Raw genomic sequence first — 15,237 nt, 5'->3', positions numbered from 1 at the left:
TTCCTCTAAAGCTACTAAGTTACTCTATAAAAATTTTTACAATAACACACATAATTTTGTAATTTCAGCTCTTTTTAAGAAAATATGGGTGGCTCTTAAAAGAGCCGTTGGGTTTAAATGTGGAGCAAGACTTCGTCAGTGAAGGGCTTACTTCTTCTTCGGTGCTGCCTTCTTAGCCTTGGCCACTTTTGCCTTTGCAGCTTTTGGCTTGGCTGCTTTGGGCTTCACCGCCTTTGCCTTAGCCGGGCTCTTGGCTGCTGCCGCCGCTTTCTTAGGCTTGGCAGCCTTTGTCGCCTTCTTGGGGCTCTTAGCTACTTTTTTTGCTGCCGGCTTCTTGGCCTTCTTGGGGCTCTTAGCTGTCACCACTTTCTTGGGCTTCTTGGCGGCGCTGGCAGGCTTCTTAGCCGCCGGCTTCTTGGGCTTGGCTGCCGAAGTTTTCTTTTTCGGAGCTTTCTCCTTCACTTCGCCCGGCTTCTTGTTGAGGCGGAAGGAGCCGGAGGCGCCGGTGCCCTTGGTCTGCACCAGGGTGCCCTTGCTGACGAGGCTCTTGAGCCCCAGCTTGATGCGGCTGTTGTTCTTCTCCACATCGTAGCCGCCGGCGGCCAGCGCCTTCTTGAGCGCGGCGAGCGAGAGCCCCTTGCGCTCCTTGGAGGCGGACACGGCCTTGGTGATCAGCTCGGTGACGCTGGGCCCCGCGGGCTTGCGGGCTTTGGAGCCGCTCGCCGCCTTCTTCGGCTTCTTGGCGGCGGCCTTGGCGGCGGGGGCCTTGGCCGGGGCGGCGGGCGCTGTCTCTGCGGCGGGGGCGGGCGCGCTCTCGGCCATGGCGGCGCTGCGGACGCGGCGGTTCCAGCGGCGCCTCCTTTTATAGCGGCGCGGTGGGCGCTGATTGGTGGATTGCCGAGCCGGCCCCGCTCCCGCCCCGCCCCCAGGCGCTCCCGCCGCCCGCGCTGTGTTTCTCGCTTCCCAAAAAAATGCTTTTTCCTAAAAAAAACCGGACCGCGGCACCCCGTTTCTTGGCGTTCTTGCTGAGGAGAGAGAGTATTTTTGTCTTGCGAAGTTTCTTTCAACCGGGACTTGAGGCGACTTTTAGGCAGCTCAGTAATCCCCGAGTTTGGGGATTGCACTCAGGGCTGGAGCATAAGATTTTTATTTCTCCTTTTGAATTAAAACTTTATTTCTGGCACCACTGCCTCAGTGACCTCGGATACTTGTTTCTGAGAGGGTTGTTCATCGAGGTGCTGCAAAAAGGGAGTAATGTCGGTCCTTTATCTTAGCGTAAATTAGCTTTGAAACGATGCAAGTAACACAAGGTGGTCACGGCTCTGTATCTGGGTTATGAGTTGTTTTCCATAACACGACTGCATCTCTTCAAAATAATGAAACCTTTGGACACAGTGCCCTATTTAGCTCTAGTAGGACTTGGTAAAAAGTATAAGAAAGACAATTTTCACCAGAAGCATTAACCTGAAAAGCAGCTCTCTTAAATAATAATCTATCTTTAAAATCCTAGAATACTTATACATACATGTATATACATACATATAGTAGCTTCTCTGTCCCCTGGGTTTTCTGCACCTTTGCATTATTATTTTAATGAACTATATTCCCATTTTTTTATCCAAAATGCTCATTTTCATGATGCACAGTAGGTAAACCTATTCATTTGTATGTTCTTATTTTAAGTGGTGTTTATTTTTCTGCTTACTTTTACATTATAATTCAGGAATTTTGTCAGCCACAATCACCAGTTTTACAAAAAGAAAAACAAAATTAAATCAAAATACAACATACATGTTTTCATAATGAAAAACAGACGTAAAGCTGCAGGCATTTCTGTAACAAAATAATGTAATTCAAGAGGCTTAAGCAAACAATTTTCTTCTCACAACTGCTGAGAGAAGCAATGGTGTGGCTTTTTCCAATGCATGACTATTGTGATGTGGGATAAATTGAATATACATAAAAATGATTTTTTTTCTTGAGATTAGTTGGATAGCAACTGGATAACCATGTTTGAACATTTGTAATGCACTATGGGAACAAACTGGAAATCCAGGTGATTGATTCAAATGATTGTAAATGCAGTTATTTGGCTTCTTTTACTTTATCTTTTGCTAATAAAATATCACACCGTGTCTTCTAAATTTCTGATGATGGTGGGGTCAGTTTTATGAATTTGTCAGTGGTGCTTGGTTATCTTAGCTGGGGTGCACTTAAGGACTGTCAGGAGATGTGGCAACATTTCAGAGAGGCTTTTTTCTAGGGCCAACAGCCAGCAGAAAAACATCGTGTGAGAGAGGATAAAAACAAGATTATGTGCATTTGATTTTGTCCTGATGTATTTTTCATGGTAGTTTCACCTGCTGAACCCACTGTGAATTTTGGCTTGTGAACTACATTGGCACGGAAGTGAATCTCTTGGGAAGGATCCACACCACTGCGGGGAAATTTCTGGGTGATAATTCTGTAGCATACAAATTTCCTTCAAATTCTGTGTCTTAATCCATTCTAATAACTCAGAGTGACTAGCTCCTTTAAATTATTTTGATCCTTTGCAAATCCATTTTCCTGGGTGTAGGCTAGGCCTCTATCCTACTTCCAAACACCTGATGTAGCAGCACGTTCCTGGAACGTTCTATGTGCTCTCCTGAATGTTACTTCTTCTGGCCCTACAAAATTTTGACCACCTATGTGGACTTTTAAAATTTTGTTTTTCACAATAATAGACAGTTTTAGGCTAAGCAAAGAAGGAAATGGAAAGAGATCTTGCAAAGGTTTTCAGCTGGAGGAGGGAAGGAGAAATAAGTTTAATTCCTTTAATTAATGGGTGTACTTACTTTAAAAAACTAATTTCTTCAAATATTATGATGTACTCAGTAAAAACAAAATGACATCTGTCTTCTGTTTTCCCCTTAAAATAAACTGTTAAGCTAACAGACCATTTATTAAATGCCAGTTGGCCTTGGGCTGGTTGGTTGAAAGATCAGGAGCACAGGCAGTGATTTCCTTGATCCTTCTGGTTACAGAACACTTTTTAAATACAGTGGATAAAGATATTTGGAAGTGGTGGACCAGGGGGAAGCTTCCTCCTCCTTTTGAACACAAAACAAGTAGGACTGGCACCTTCTACAACAGGTGTGAGGCCCTGGAGGTAGAGGGTCGGACAAATGATGAGGTGAGCCCTTCTGGGGCAGAGGGGCCCCTAAAACAGCCCCATCTGTACCCCACATCAAGGCCTCCTCCTGTTCTGAGGAAAGGAAAGGTAATTTTAATTAGACACTTCCTTCTGCAGGGAGTCAGGGCCTGGTGTGTTGGCCAGGCTGGCACTCACACCTCAGGCACAAAGGGTTACAGTGACTGGGGAACATCAGGCTGTCACTACTGGGGTTCTGCAGGGCTCCATCCTCATCCAGTTCTCTTCAACATCTTCCTTAGCAGCTTGGGTGCAGGGCTCAAGGAATTCTAGGTTTGGCATTGACACTAAACTGGGAGGAGCTGTCAACTCCCTCCAGTGCAGAGAGGCCCTGCAGAGAGACCTTGACAAATTAGAGAAGGGCAATCATGAGCAATATGGAGTTTAACAAGGGCAAGTGCTGGAACCTGCACCTGAGACAGGGAAACCCTGGTTGTGTGTACAGACTGGGGAACAAGGCACTGGAAAGCAGTGCCAAGGAAATGGACCTGAGGCTCCTGGTTGATGGCAAGCTGAACATGAGCCAGCAGTGCCCTGGCAGCCAGGAGGGCCAACTCTGTCCTGGAGGGCATCAGGGACAGCATCACCAGCTGGGCAAGGGAGGGGATTGTCCCCTCTGCTGTGCACTGGGGCAGACTCACCTCTAGTGCTGTGTGCAGTCTGGGTACTACAAAAAAAAAGACATGAAGTGATTAGAGAGCACCTGAAGAAGGGCCACAGGGATGGTGAAGGGTCTGGAGGGGAATCATATGAGGAGCAGCTGAGGTCACTTGGCCTGTTCAGCCTGCGGGGGAGGCTGAGGGGAGACCTCACTGCAGTCTGCAGCTTCCACATGAGGGGAAGAGGAGGGGCAAGCACTGATTTTTTCTCTCCTGTGACCAGTGAAAGGACTCAAGGAAATGGCATGGAGCTGAGTCAGGGGAGGTTTAGGTTGGATGTCAGGAAAAAGTTTTTTACCCAGAGGGTGTTTGGGCACTGGAACAGGCTCCCCAGGGAAGTGGCCACAGCATCAGCCTGGCAGAGCTCAGGAAGCTTTTGGACAACACTCTCAGGCACAAGGTGTGACTCCTGGGCTGTCCTGCACATGGCCAGCAGTTGGGCTCGATGGTGCTGATGGATCCCATCCAACTCAATTTGTTTTGTGATCCCATGATTCTATGATTTTTTTTCCAAAGTTCAGTCAGAAATTCAAGAACTCCCTTTTCTCCTGTTCTGGTATGGATAAGTGCTTTCAGGAAGGTCCTTCCTATGAGCCCATGTGATTTGGTGCACTACAGAATCATAGCATGATTTGTGTTGGAAGGGTCCTTCCAAGATTTTCTAGACCAACATCGTTGTCATAGGCAAGGACATCTCTCACTAGACCACGTTGCTCAAAGATTTATCCTACATGGCTTGGAAATCTTCCAATGCAGGCATCAACAACTTCTCTTGTCCCACCACTTTCATAATGAAAAATTTCTTCCTTGGAACCTACTTAAATCTAACTCCTTTCCCTATTAAATCCTTGCCCCTTGCCCTGCCACTACAGGCCCTGGTGAAAAGTCTTACTCTGTCTTTCTTATAAATGCTCTTCATATGTCAAAAGGCCACATTGAGGTCTGTGGGGTTCACATTCTCTGAGCCTGAGAAAAGCAGAGAAAAGAACAATTGAAACAATTCTTACCTCATTTGCTGCACCTGTGTTGTACCAAAGTAGAATGCAGTATGGAGATTGTTTACCCAAAGTGATGGGGTTTTGTTTCCTTGGCCTGTCAGGGCCAAACATGTGTGCAGACTGTTGGTCAGCAGTCAGTCACAAGATTCTGGGCAGTGGAGGGCAGTTGAGTGCTTGTGCAGGTTCAGTTTAGATGTAATGTAATATAGTGTAATATAATATAGAATAATATAGTATAATAAATGAATGAATTAGCCTTCTGATGTCAACGGAGTCAGATGCATCATTTCTCCTCATTGTCAGGGTTGCCCTGTTTTCTGATAAAGATCTGCCCAGAGCCTTGTCTTCTCTGGGCCTAAAAACCACTGCTCTCCCAGCCTTTCTTCATGGGAGAGGTGTTTTAGCTCCCTAATCATTATCATCGTCCTCCTGTGGAACTCCTCCAAGTCCTTCTTGTTCTGGGGACCCCGGAGGCAGATGCAGTGCTCCAGGTGAGGTCTCATTAGGGTGGAGTGAATGAAGAGAAATCACCTCCCTCAACCTCCTAGTTGTGCTTTCTTTTTTATGCAGCCCAGGGTACCACTGGCTTTCTGAGCAGCAAATGCACATTGCCACCTCGTGTCCAAATTTTCACCCACCCATATCTCTGAGTCTTTCTGTGCAGGGTGCTTGGGATCAGTTCACCCTGCAGTCTGTACTGATGTTTGGAATGGCCCTGGCCTGGGTGCAGGGCCATGCATTTGACATTGTTGAGCTTCATGAGGTTCACGTGGGTGCGCTCCTCGAGCCTGCCAAGGTCCCTGTGCATGGTGTCCCTTCCCTCCAGTGAATCAGTGGCCCCACTGAGCAGGGTGGCACCCACAAACTTGCTGAGGGTGCACTCCATCCCACTCTGTTGTTGATGAAAATATTACACAGTATCTGAATTGCAACTATATCTGCTAATTCCCTGAGGACCCTGGGATGAATCCCCTTAGGGGCCATGGATTTCTGCTTATTCACATTCCTCAGACTGTCTTGAACCTGATATTTTCTTACGGTAGGGGAGGGACTTTGTTCCCCTGGTCTATGCCTTGAGTTTCACAGACTTCAGAGATTGGAAAGAGAGACTGCCAGTGAAAACTGAGGCAAAAAAATTGTGGGGTACCTCAGTATTCTCTATGCCAGCAGTCACTAAATCTCCTTTCTTTTTTATTGGGGGGCCCATTTTATTTAGTCCTCCTTTTCTGGCCAGTGTATCTACAGAAGCCCTCATTATTCTTCATGTCCCTTGTCACATTTAGTTACAGATGTACTTTAGTTTTTCTGATTCCATTCCTACACATCTGGACAGGCCCCAGGCACTCTATATCCTTCCCAAGATATGTCCCTGCTTCCACCACCTGTGCATTTATTCTTGCGCTTCACTTTGACCAGAAGGTTTTTACTCAGCCATATTGGTCTTTTACCTTCCTAGCCTGCTTTCTTGCATGTGGGAATCAATGCACCTGCTCCATGGGACAAATGTCCTTAAATAACTTTCAGGCTTGATTAACCTTCTCCTTGATCCCTGAGGGCAGCTTTCAAGGGGTTTCCATATCCTATTTTCTTAAGCAACTGAATTTAGCTTGATAAATTAAATGTCTTGTCTCTGTGCTTTGTCTGGCTCATAGCCCTCCAATTTGTGACAGGTCTGGGCTCAGGCAGCAGCCCAGGCTGCAGCTGTTCCTGACCTCTTCAATTAATGTTTGCTGGCAAGAACAGGTCGAGTACTGCTTCTCCTCTGGTTGGACTTTCTTTCACCTGATAAAAATTTATCTTCAACATGCTCTAGGAGTCTCCTGGATAGTTACCCAGGCTTTCTGTGCCACGTTTCCAGCAGATGTCAGGTTGGCTGATGTGCCCCAACAGGAGCCTGTGGATATGATGGCACCTGCAGTTGAAGAAAGAAGCTTCATCAGCATCCTCCTTCCTTTGTTTGGGTGGTAAATACTGACAGTGAGGTTTCCTTTTTTGGCTTGGCCTCTAGTTTTGTACCCAGAAGTTCTCAGGTGTTTGTCCCGGTTTTCTAGCACAGTTCTTTGCAATTAATCCACTTTTTTGTTTCCACATAGAAGACAGCCTGCCCCGCCCTTCTTTCCTGACCGCTCTGAACAGTTTGTAGCCATCCATTTCAGCACTTCAGTCCTGCAATTGATCTCACTGAGTGGACTGGGGCTGTGACTGACTCTCAGTGTTTGCTCAGGAGGAAATGTGGAGGCATCCATCTCACAGGTGCAGCTGGAGGCAGGAGTGCAGCCTATCTGTGCATACCTCAAACAGGGTGACCAGGGCATGCACAAAGCCTGTGGCTGCAAAGCCCAACATTGCCATGTTTTCCACCTGGGGCTGCCTAAGTCTGCACAGTAACTTCAGTGTTTTCTCAAACCCTTCCTGGTGCTTGTGCTACTTCACATATGTTGTGCAGATAAATTCATTCTGACTTTTGGGTGCTTCTGGTACAAGAATACCCCCCATAACTAAAATCACAGAGTTACTCATGGCAACTCAAACCTGCCCTTGAAGTGACTGCAGACTTTGTGTGATTTGAAAGACATCTTTTGTCCATGCATGATGGTTTTATTTAAAAACTGATTTATCATGATATTCTAAATCATAATACATTGTTACATGAGTAAGAAAACTTCATGTCTCAATAGAGAAGACCTTATCATTACATACTGTTCAGTTTACAACAAAGGACTCCTGCCCATGACAAAAGTTTTTTGTATTCATAGAGATTTAAAGGCCCCAGATAGAACACCAATCTCTTAAAATAAGAAATCCATGGGCAGAGTTTTGGTTGGCATTAGGCAGGAAATTTAGGTACTACACAGATACAGCTTGCCTTTTTTTTTTTTTTTTTTATAATTACCTTCTTACAAAAATACTCAGATTTTTTCAATGGTTTCATTTTTGTTCAAAGCAAGAGAAAAATAGTTCCTTGATCATTCCACACCACAAAGTTTTTGATAACTTCTGAGCTCAGTTAAAGGAGAATTTCAAGAATCAGTTCAGATCAATCAATCAATCAGTTGAATTGCTGTGATTCTTTTTCAGTTTTAGTGCAGATGGTGACTGGAGCAGGGACTGTGACAGTGACTGGGCACAGCCACACCATCCTGGGTCACTGAGCAAGTCTGCTGGGGTGGGGTTGGTGTGAGGTGGAGCCAGGGAAGTGGAGCCAGTGGAGTCAGAGACCCACAGGCACCCCGTGGAAGGTAAAACCTGAGACTGAATGCAGCCCCAAAGTCAAAGGGTTAAAACCAGCAGGTGGAGTGCAGAGTTTCAAGTTTGAGAAGACTTGAAAAACAAATCACCTTCAAGTCTGGCAAAGGAAAAGGGAGAAAGAATGTCCAGCCAACAAGAAGTATGTTTTCCTTGTGGGAACAGAGTCCTCTTGGATGCAGAAGTACAAGCAGAACTGCAATGGAATCTGCCTATACACTGTTACTGTGATGAATAAATCATTTTTGCTCTGCACTTCTGGCCCAGGGTCGGATTTTCCATCATGTGGAACTGGCAATGGGGACCAACTTTCCTTCCAAATGTCACTCTGTGTTCAGGGAATCAGTAGTTCCATAAATCTGAAAGCACAGAAAAAGCTGGGAGAGGAACAGACTGGTCAAATATCTCTGTCGGCAGCTCCTGCAGGAAAAAAAGTATTTTACAAGAACAAAAGGGTGTTAAAATCCCTGTCTGAAGTGTGCAAATGTTTCTCTTTGTTTCTTATTTCCTTGATATCATGTGGGCACATCCACCCTGAGCAATGAGTTCAGCTTACTCATTCACAGCTCTTCATAGAAATTTTTCTAGAAAGACATCAAACTAACTGTGGGGACTCTTATGGTTTTGTTCATTACAGACACAGTTTGATAAGCAACTCCCAAAGAAAAACTGATTTATGCTGCCTGGGTCAATTTTGAATTGGTTTTTTTAGGGTGTGATTTTTTTATTGTTGTGGTGGTGAGGTTTTGTTTGTTTCTGTTTTTTTTTTTTGGGGGGGGGGGATTGTTTGTTGGTTTTTTTTGGGGGGTTCTTTGTTTGTAGGGGTTCTTTTGGGGGGGGTTGTTTGTTTGTAGGGTTTTTTTGTTGTATGTGGGTATTTGTATTTGAGGGTTTCTTTGTTAGTGGTGTTTTTTTTGTTTTTTACTTTTGTTTTTAACTGTGCCTTCTGGTGGTGATCCCAGCTGTAAAACTATTTTTTTCAATGGCACATAGCTTTATTCTCCATGCAAAATATCATATCCATCAGTGCCTATTAGGGAGAAAACTGTAACAGGCAATCAGTGGCAGAAAGATGACCCATCTGCAAAAATCCTTCAAGAATTCTCTTCATCTCATAAAAACAAAACCAAAAAAAAAATCCTGGGACCATGAGACTTTTTGAGATCATATGCAAGCAAAGTGTGAAACTGTTTGGTAAAATATTTGTTTATGTCGGTGATGGTTGCCGTAGTTTTGAGAAGAGAAAGCACTTCGTACCGTCACTGAGAAGAGGAATTTCCTCCCCAGCCCGTGCCAAGATATTTTCACCTTAAGAAACTGTATGAAAGCTTGGAAAGCTCAGGGATGACACAGAAGATCAAATAGCGATCCCTGATGTGTTGACGAGGCGAAGTGTGGCTTCACGGCCAAGTCTGTGCGCAGGTGCGGCGCTGACAGAGGGGATGGAGTGTGCTCCTGCCCCTTGTGAGGGCTGGCAGGAGGCTTTGGAATGCAGAAAGAACAGTGCCTGGATGCCTGCGCAGGCCCCTCCGTGCCTCAAGGAGGGACAGGAACAACTTCGTGCTGTCCCTTCCCTCCGGGCCGTGCCCGAGGTTCCCTCCCTCCCTTCCCAGGGCCGTGCGGGTGCTCGGGGCCCGGAGCGGAGGAGAGGAGATGGAGTGTGCCGGACCAGCGTGGGGAAATGTACACGGGGAAGGCAGGTGGTGAGCAAGCAGACTGACAGCCAGGGTCCTGCTGCGATTCAGCCCTGAGCCTGACCGTCCAGGTTCCCCTAAACGATTTCTGTATTTGTGGCTATTTCCCGTTTATATTGTACTCCACAGATTTCGGCAGCCACAAAGGGAGAGACAGGGAGGATCTGAGGAGGAGTCCAATACTTCCACACACGGCATCTATTTCAGCATTTCCCACACTTAGAAAAGTTCCACGTACAATCACTTTTCACTCAACATCCAGATAAGACAGACTTCGTACCAAGAGGAAAAGCCAGGTCAGGTTTGCTGTCAGCCCCGCGGCGGTCCCAGCCGGACAGGACGGGCTACCAGGGGGGCAGCGGCTGGGGAAAGGAGCTGCTCCGGGATGCGAGTACAGCTGTGGGACGGTGTACAGCTCCTCTGTTTCCACACAGACCTCGGAAGCCCTTTGAGTGTTAATTTGGGGTCAATAAATGTGCCAGTTCAAGGACTGCCTGCAGAGATTCAAGAAACAGAAAATAATTAAAACCAATGTTTCTAGAAAGCAATAGCCACATGAGGCACACACAAATCCGTCAAGGGAACGTGTGTGTAATTAACACGTCAGTGGCAAAGACGGGCGCGGAGAGGAGCCGGGACGCGGCGCCGGGGCGGAGCGGAACGAGCCGCGGCTTTGGGCACAGCGCTGCCAAAGAGCTCCTGATCCTGGGCACCTCCGTGAGCAGCTCCTCTTCCCTTGGCTGAGCCGGGGAGGGTCCCACCAGGGTCGCACCGCCGAGCGAGCTTCGGGCAAGGAGGGCAGCGCCGTGCTCGGCAAACGCGAACACGGAAAAGAGGAAAGTTTTCACCTCTCGTTGTGGTGTCGCAGCTTGTGCAAGTTCGACCGAAGAAACGCGGAGTTAAACTGGTAAATTATGACCTCTTCTCTCCACAGCCCATTTCAGTACTCTGCTTTGTTCAGCGTACACGTCCTTCACTTTCTAAACGTTCCATAATAAGTTTACCATCAAACGATGTGCAAACATACACACAGTGTGTATCTAGCTCTATGATCCCGAAAAATACAGCGCACCCCTAAAAACAAATTAGATTTACGTTCCCTGGCGCCAGCATCACAAATGTGCACCTCCGGACACACACAAATTGGATTTACGCTTTTTTTCAATCACACATTGATTGCCCCGCGTACGGTGCTGCCATCGCTCTGCGCCTCCCGAAGCACGCCCCGCTCTCTTCCCTATGACACGAGCATCGTCCCGCTCCTCCCGCACACTCACAACGCTGTCCGCCGGTTTACACACGTATCGCCTCGTTCCTGAAGGAAAGCACATCGCTCTGCGCTGTTTTGCAGACAAATCACTGCGCCCGACGATGCACGCAGCGCACGGCAGCCCCGTGTCTCTGAGTCGCCCTGCGCCGCCGTTCCCGCACACTCCCCACCCTCTGCCAAAAACACATCGCTCCGCGCCCTCAATCCACGTGAGCCTTACATCCCGACACTCAGAGCCCTCCGCACCCTGACACACACATCGCTCTGCTCCCTACGACATACGGCACCTCCTGAGCCCAGCAGACACACAGATCCTTCTGCACCAGCTGACAAATATTGTTCAGCGCCTGCTAGGGCATCCTTTCGATCCTCCCCGACGGAAGAATCATTCTGATCCCCGACGGGCGGACACGGCCTCTGCTGCTTCCCTCTACAGCCATTGCTGCGCGCCCCCCGACGCACCCCTCAGTGCCCGGCGGGGCGCGGATGCCTCCTCTGCCGGTGGCACAGGGATCGCTGTGCGCTCCAAACGGCGAACACTCCGCTTTGCTCTTCCCAGGCACACGCGCGTCCCTCGGCGCCCGCGGAGAGCGCGCACATCGCCTCACTGCGCCCGCGGTGTCCCCGCCCCGCTGTGCCGCGCGAATAACGCTGCGTTTTGATAGCCAGGGAACGGGAATATCCACGTCCATGGATCTGGGGCGACGGCGACGACATCTTTCTACAGTCCGCGAGAAGTCACAGTGCTCGGCAACCCCGTCTCGGAAACCGCCCCGCACACCAAGGGAGCGTGCAGCTGGCAGGGGAAAACAGCAGCCGTCCCCAAGGACACGGAGGCTCTCAGCAAATACAACAGATCCAAGTAAGCTGCTTCTGTGCCAGACCTCCGGGACTATCTTTTTAATAAGAGAGCTGATGCTATGGCGATCTGCACTTGGCTGTCCCGTTCGGTTTTTTTGTATTTTTTTTTTTTTTTTGAAAACAGAGGTAACGGTGTGGAATCATTGTAAATTGTAAGGAAAGTGGGACATGTATTGTTCGAGGTAAAAGGTCTACATCTGCTTCGGAGAAGGGAACGTTCATAATTCGCTTGAAAAACCCTGTGAGCTCGCTTTTGGTACATGCACGGATAGGGGGTGGCGGATTAGACAAACAAGTGCAGTCTGTGGTCCCAAAACTGCCGAAACACATCTGTTCCTGACTGCTAGTACGAGGTGCTTCCCTCTTGAGCTACGCGGATGGTTGACGGTGTGAATGGGGAGCATTTAAAGCACAGGCGGTTGCAGATGACGGCCCTGTGCCCTTGTTTTTCAGTTAGTTTGTTTTTGAGCAAAAGGCGCCGAGATGAATGCCCTCCCTCCTTCCCTCCCATCAGTAAGCGTTCTCGCCCCCGAGCTGCACAGTCCGGCACAGGCAGTAGCCCCGAGCAAAGGTTCCCCAGTGCGGCTCTTTCCCGGCTTTCGTGCGCCCCCCTCTCTCTCCCCGCCGTGTCCCCGCGCCCCGCACTCTCCGCCGCCCAGCGCGGACGGGGCTGCAGCGCGCGGGCAGAGCCGGGGCCGCGCCGCTGCCGCGTTCGGTCCGACCTGAGTGAGGACTGCGCGGAGCCTCCCCGCGGGCGGGCCCGGCCGCCTCCTGCCCCTCCCGCCCGGCGCTGATTGGTGCCGCTCGCGGCCCGAGCGCGCGCTGCCCGCAAGGGACGTGGCGCTTCCAGCGGGCCGGGGCAGCGGCCCGGAGAGCTCGGCGGAGCCGGGCAAGGCAGAGGCCGCCTGCGCCTTCGGCCTTGCTGCCGCGGCCCTGAACCGAAGGCGGATACTGAGCGGCAAGATACCGCGAGCTCTCGGGGAAGGAGGCGGCTGCCGGCGATAGCTTTAGCCAGCGGTCCTGAGGCCGGGAATGAACGCGAGCGGAGTGGATTTGGATAAAGGAGGGCGAGCCCGCGGCTTGGGCGGCGAGCCCGTCCTGGCCCGCTCTCCGGCGGTGCCGCCGCCGCCGCTGTGCCCCGCAAGCCACTGCTGGAAGGGGGCGGGGCGGGGCGAGGCCAGGGCGCGTTCCCCGCCCCGAAGGCGGGGGCTTTTCCCGGGCTCGCGACAAACGCCCAATGGCAGCCGGCCGCTGCCGCGCGGGCGGCCAATGGGCGCGGGCAGCGGGGTTATAAATAGCGGCGGCTGTGAGCTGGGGGCGCAGTGAGTCCGGAGCGCTGTGAGCGGCGGGGCTATGGCGCGTACGAAGCAGACGGCGCGGAAGTCGACGGGCGGCAAGGCGCCCCGCAAGCAGCTGGCCACCAAGGCTGCCCGCAAGAGCGCGCCGGCCACGGGCGGCGTCAAGAAGCCGCACCGCTACCGGCCCGGCACGGTGGCGCTGCGCGAGATCCGGCGCTACCAGAAGTCCACGGAGCTGCTGATCCGCAAGCTGCCCTTCCAGCGGCTGGTGCGCGAGATCGCGCAGGACTTCAAGACCGACCTGCGCTTCCAGAGCTCGGCCGTCATGGCGCTGCAGGAGGCCAGCGAGGCCTACCTGGTGGGGCTCTTCGAGGACACCAACCTGTGCGCCATCCACGCCAAGCGCGTCACCATCATGCCCAAGGACATCCAGCTGGCCCGCCGCATCCGCGGAGAGCGCGCGTAATTCGCTCCCGGCTGGGCACTGAGCCAACCCAGACAAACCCAAAGGCTCTTTTAAGAGCCACTACATGCGCCATAAAAGAGTTGTTGCACTAGTTGATCGGGTCAGGGGGCGTGAGGTGCGTCAACAGCTTTATAATACTGAGACCAATGCGTCATTCAGTTGCTAGAGCATAAGATGTACACTTACCTGGTCCTGGTATTAACTTCGGTCAAATAAGGAAATTGACTACTATTACCAGAAATGTGCAGTAAGGAGGTACATTACCCATGCATCTATATGTTTACAGCGTTTTCTATCCTAATAAACTGTTCACGCTCTGAAATAGTGTCACAGCTCTTTTATTGTGCATGTAGTGGCTCTTAAAAGAGCCTTTGGGTCTGCGTGGGTTGCCTCACTGCCCGGCCAGGAAGGGCTGCTGCCGGCAGCGAATTACGCGCGCTCTCCGCGGATGCGGCGGGCCAGCTGGATATCCTTGGGCATGATGGTGACGCGCTTGGCGTGGATGGCGCACAGGTTGGTGTCCTCGAAGAGCCCCACCAGGTAGGCCTCGCTGGCCTCCTGCAGCGCCATGACGGCCGAGCTCTGGAAGCGCAGGTCGGTCTTGAAGTCCTGCGCGATCTCGCGCACCAGCCGCTGGAAGGGCAGCTTGCGGATCAGCAGCTCCGTGGACTTCTGGTAGCGCCGGATCTCGCGCAGCGCCACCGTGCCGGGCCGGTAGCGGTGCGGCTTCTTGACGCCGCCCGTGGCCGGCGCGCTCTTGCGGGCAGCCTTGGTGGCCAGCTGCTTGCGGGGCGCCTTGCCACCCGTCGACTTCCGCGCCGTCTGCTTCGTACGCGCCATAGCCCCGCCGCTCACAGCGCTCCGGACTCACTGCGCCCCCGGCTCACAGCCGCCGCTATTTATAACCCCGCTGCCCGCGCCCATTGGCCGCCCGCGCGGCAGCGGCCGGCTGCCATTGGGCGTTTGTCGCGAGCCCGGGAAAAGCCCCCGCCTTCGGGGCGGGGAACGCGCCCTGGCCTCGCCCCGCCCCGCCCCCTTCCAGCAGCGGCTTGCGGGGCACAGCGGCGGCGGCACCGCCGGAGAGCGGGCCAGGGCGGGCTCGCCGCCCGAGCCTCGGGCTCGCCCTGTTTTTACTAAAGCCGCTTCGCTCGCGTCCATTCCCGGCCTCGGGACCGCTGGCTAAAGCTATCGCCGGCAGCCGCCTCCTTCCCCGAGAGCTCGCGGTATCTTGCCGCTCAGTATCCACCTTCGGTTCAGGGCCGCGGCAGCAAGGCCGAAGGCGCAGGCGGCCTCTGCCTTGCCCGGCTCCGCCGAGCTCTCCGGGCCGCTGCCCCGGCCCGCTGGAAGCGCCGCGTCCCTTGAGGGCAGCGCGCGCTCGGGCCGCGAGCGGCACCAATCAGCGCCGGGCGGGAGGGGCAGGAGGCGGCCGGGCCCGCCCGCGGGGAGGCTCCGCGCAGTCCTCACTCAGGTCGGACCGAACGCGGCAGCGGCGCGGCTCCGGCTCTGCCCGCGCGCTGCAGCCCCGTCCGCGCTGGGCGGCGGAGAGTGCGGG

General features: G+C 51.9%; 3 protein-coding genes across 3 annotated transcripts; 1 reads left to right on the top strand and 2 right to left on the bottom strand.

Annotated features, from left to right (window-relative positions):
* Window positions 1–44: 44 nt before the first annotated feature.
* LOC129119228 (histone H1.01-like) lies at window positions 45–822 on the bottom strand. Its single transcript, XM_054631125.2, has one exon. The coding sequence runs from the start codon at window positions 820–822 to the stop codon at window positions 148–150; it is 675 nt and encodes a 224-aa protein (XP_054487100.2). The 3' UTR covers window positions 45–147.
* Window positions 823–13,262: 12,440 nt separating this feature from the next.
* LOC129119246 (histone H3) lies at window positions 13,263–13,745 on the top strand. The gene has a single exon (XM_054631144.2). It carries the CDS (start codon window positions 13,275–13,277, stop codon window positions 13,683–13,685), a length of 411 nt encoding a protein of 136 aa, XP_054487119.1. The 5' UTR covers window positions 13,263–13,274; the 3' UTR covers window positions 13,686–13,745.
* Window positions 13,746–14,114: 369 nt separating this feature from the next.
* Window positions 14,115–14,525, bottom strand: LOC129119245 (histone H3). Its single transcript, XM_054631143.2, has one exon. It carries the CDS (start codon window positions 14,523–14,525, stop codon window positions 14,115–14,117), a length of 411 nt encoding a protein of 136 aa, XP_054487118.1.
* Between the last annotated feature and the right edge of the window lie 712 nt (window positions 14,526–15,237).

This window comes from Agelaius phoeniceus, chromosome 5 (genome assembly GCF_051311805.1).
Source record: "Agelaius phoeniceus isolate bAgePho1 chromosome 5, bAgePho1.hap1, whole genome shotgun sequence".
In the NCBI taxonomy this organism is placed as follows: Eukaryota; Metazoa; Chordata; class Aves; order Passeriformes; family Icteridae; genus Agelaius; species Agelaius phoeniceus.
Note: the sequence above shows the minus strand (reverse complement) of the source record. Positions and strands in the feature narration are given on the sequence as shown.

Coding starts and splice junctions, on each gene's coding strand:
- LOC129119245 (XM_054631143.2), bottom strand. CDS start 14,525: ATGGCGCGTACGAAGCAGACGGCGCGGAAGTCGACGGGTGGCAAGGCG.
- LOC129119246 (XM_054631144.2), top strand. CDS start 13,275: ATGGCGCGTACGAAGCAGACGGCGCGGAAGTCGACGGGCGGCAAGGCG.
- LOC129119228 (XM_054631125.2), bottom strand. CDS start 822: ATGGCCGAGAGCGCGCCCGCCCCCGCCGCAGAGACAGCGCCCGCCGCC.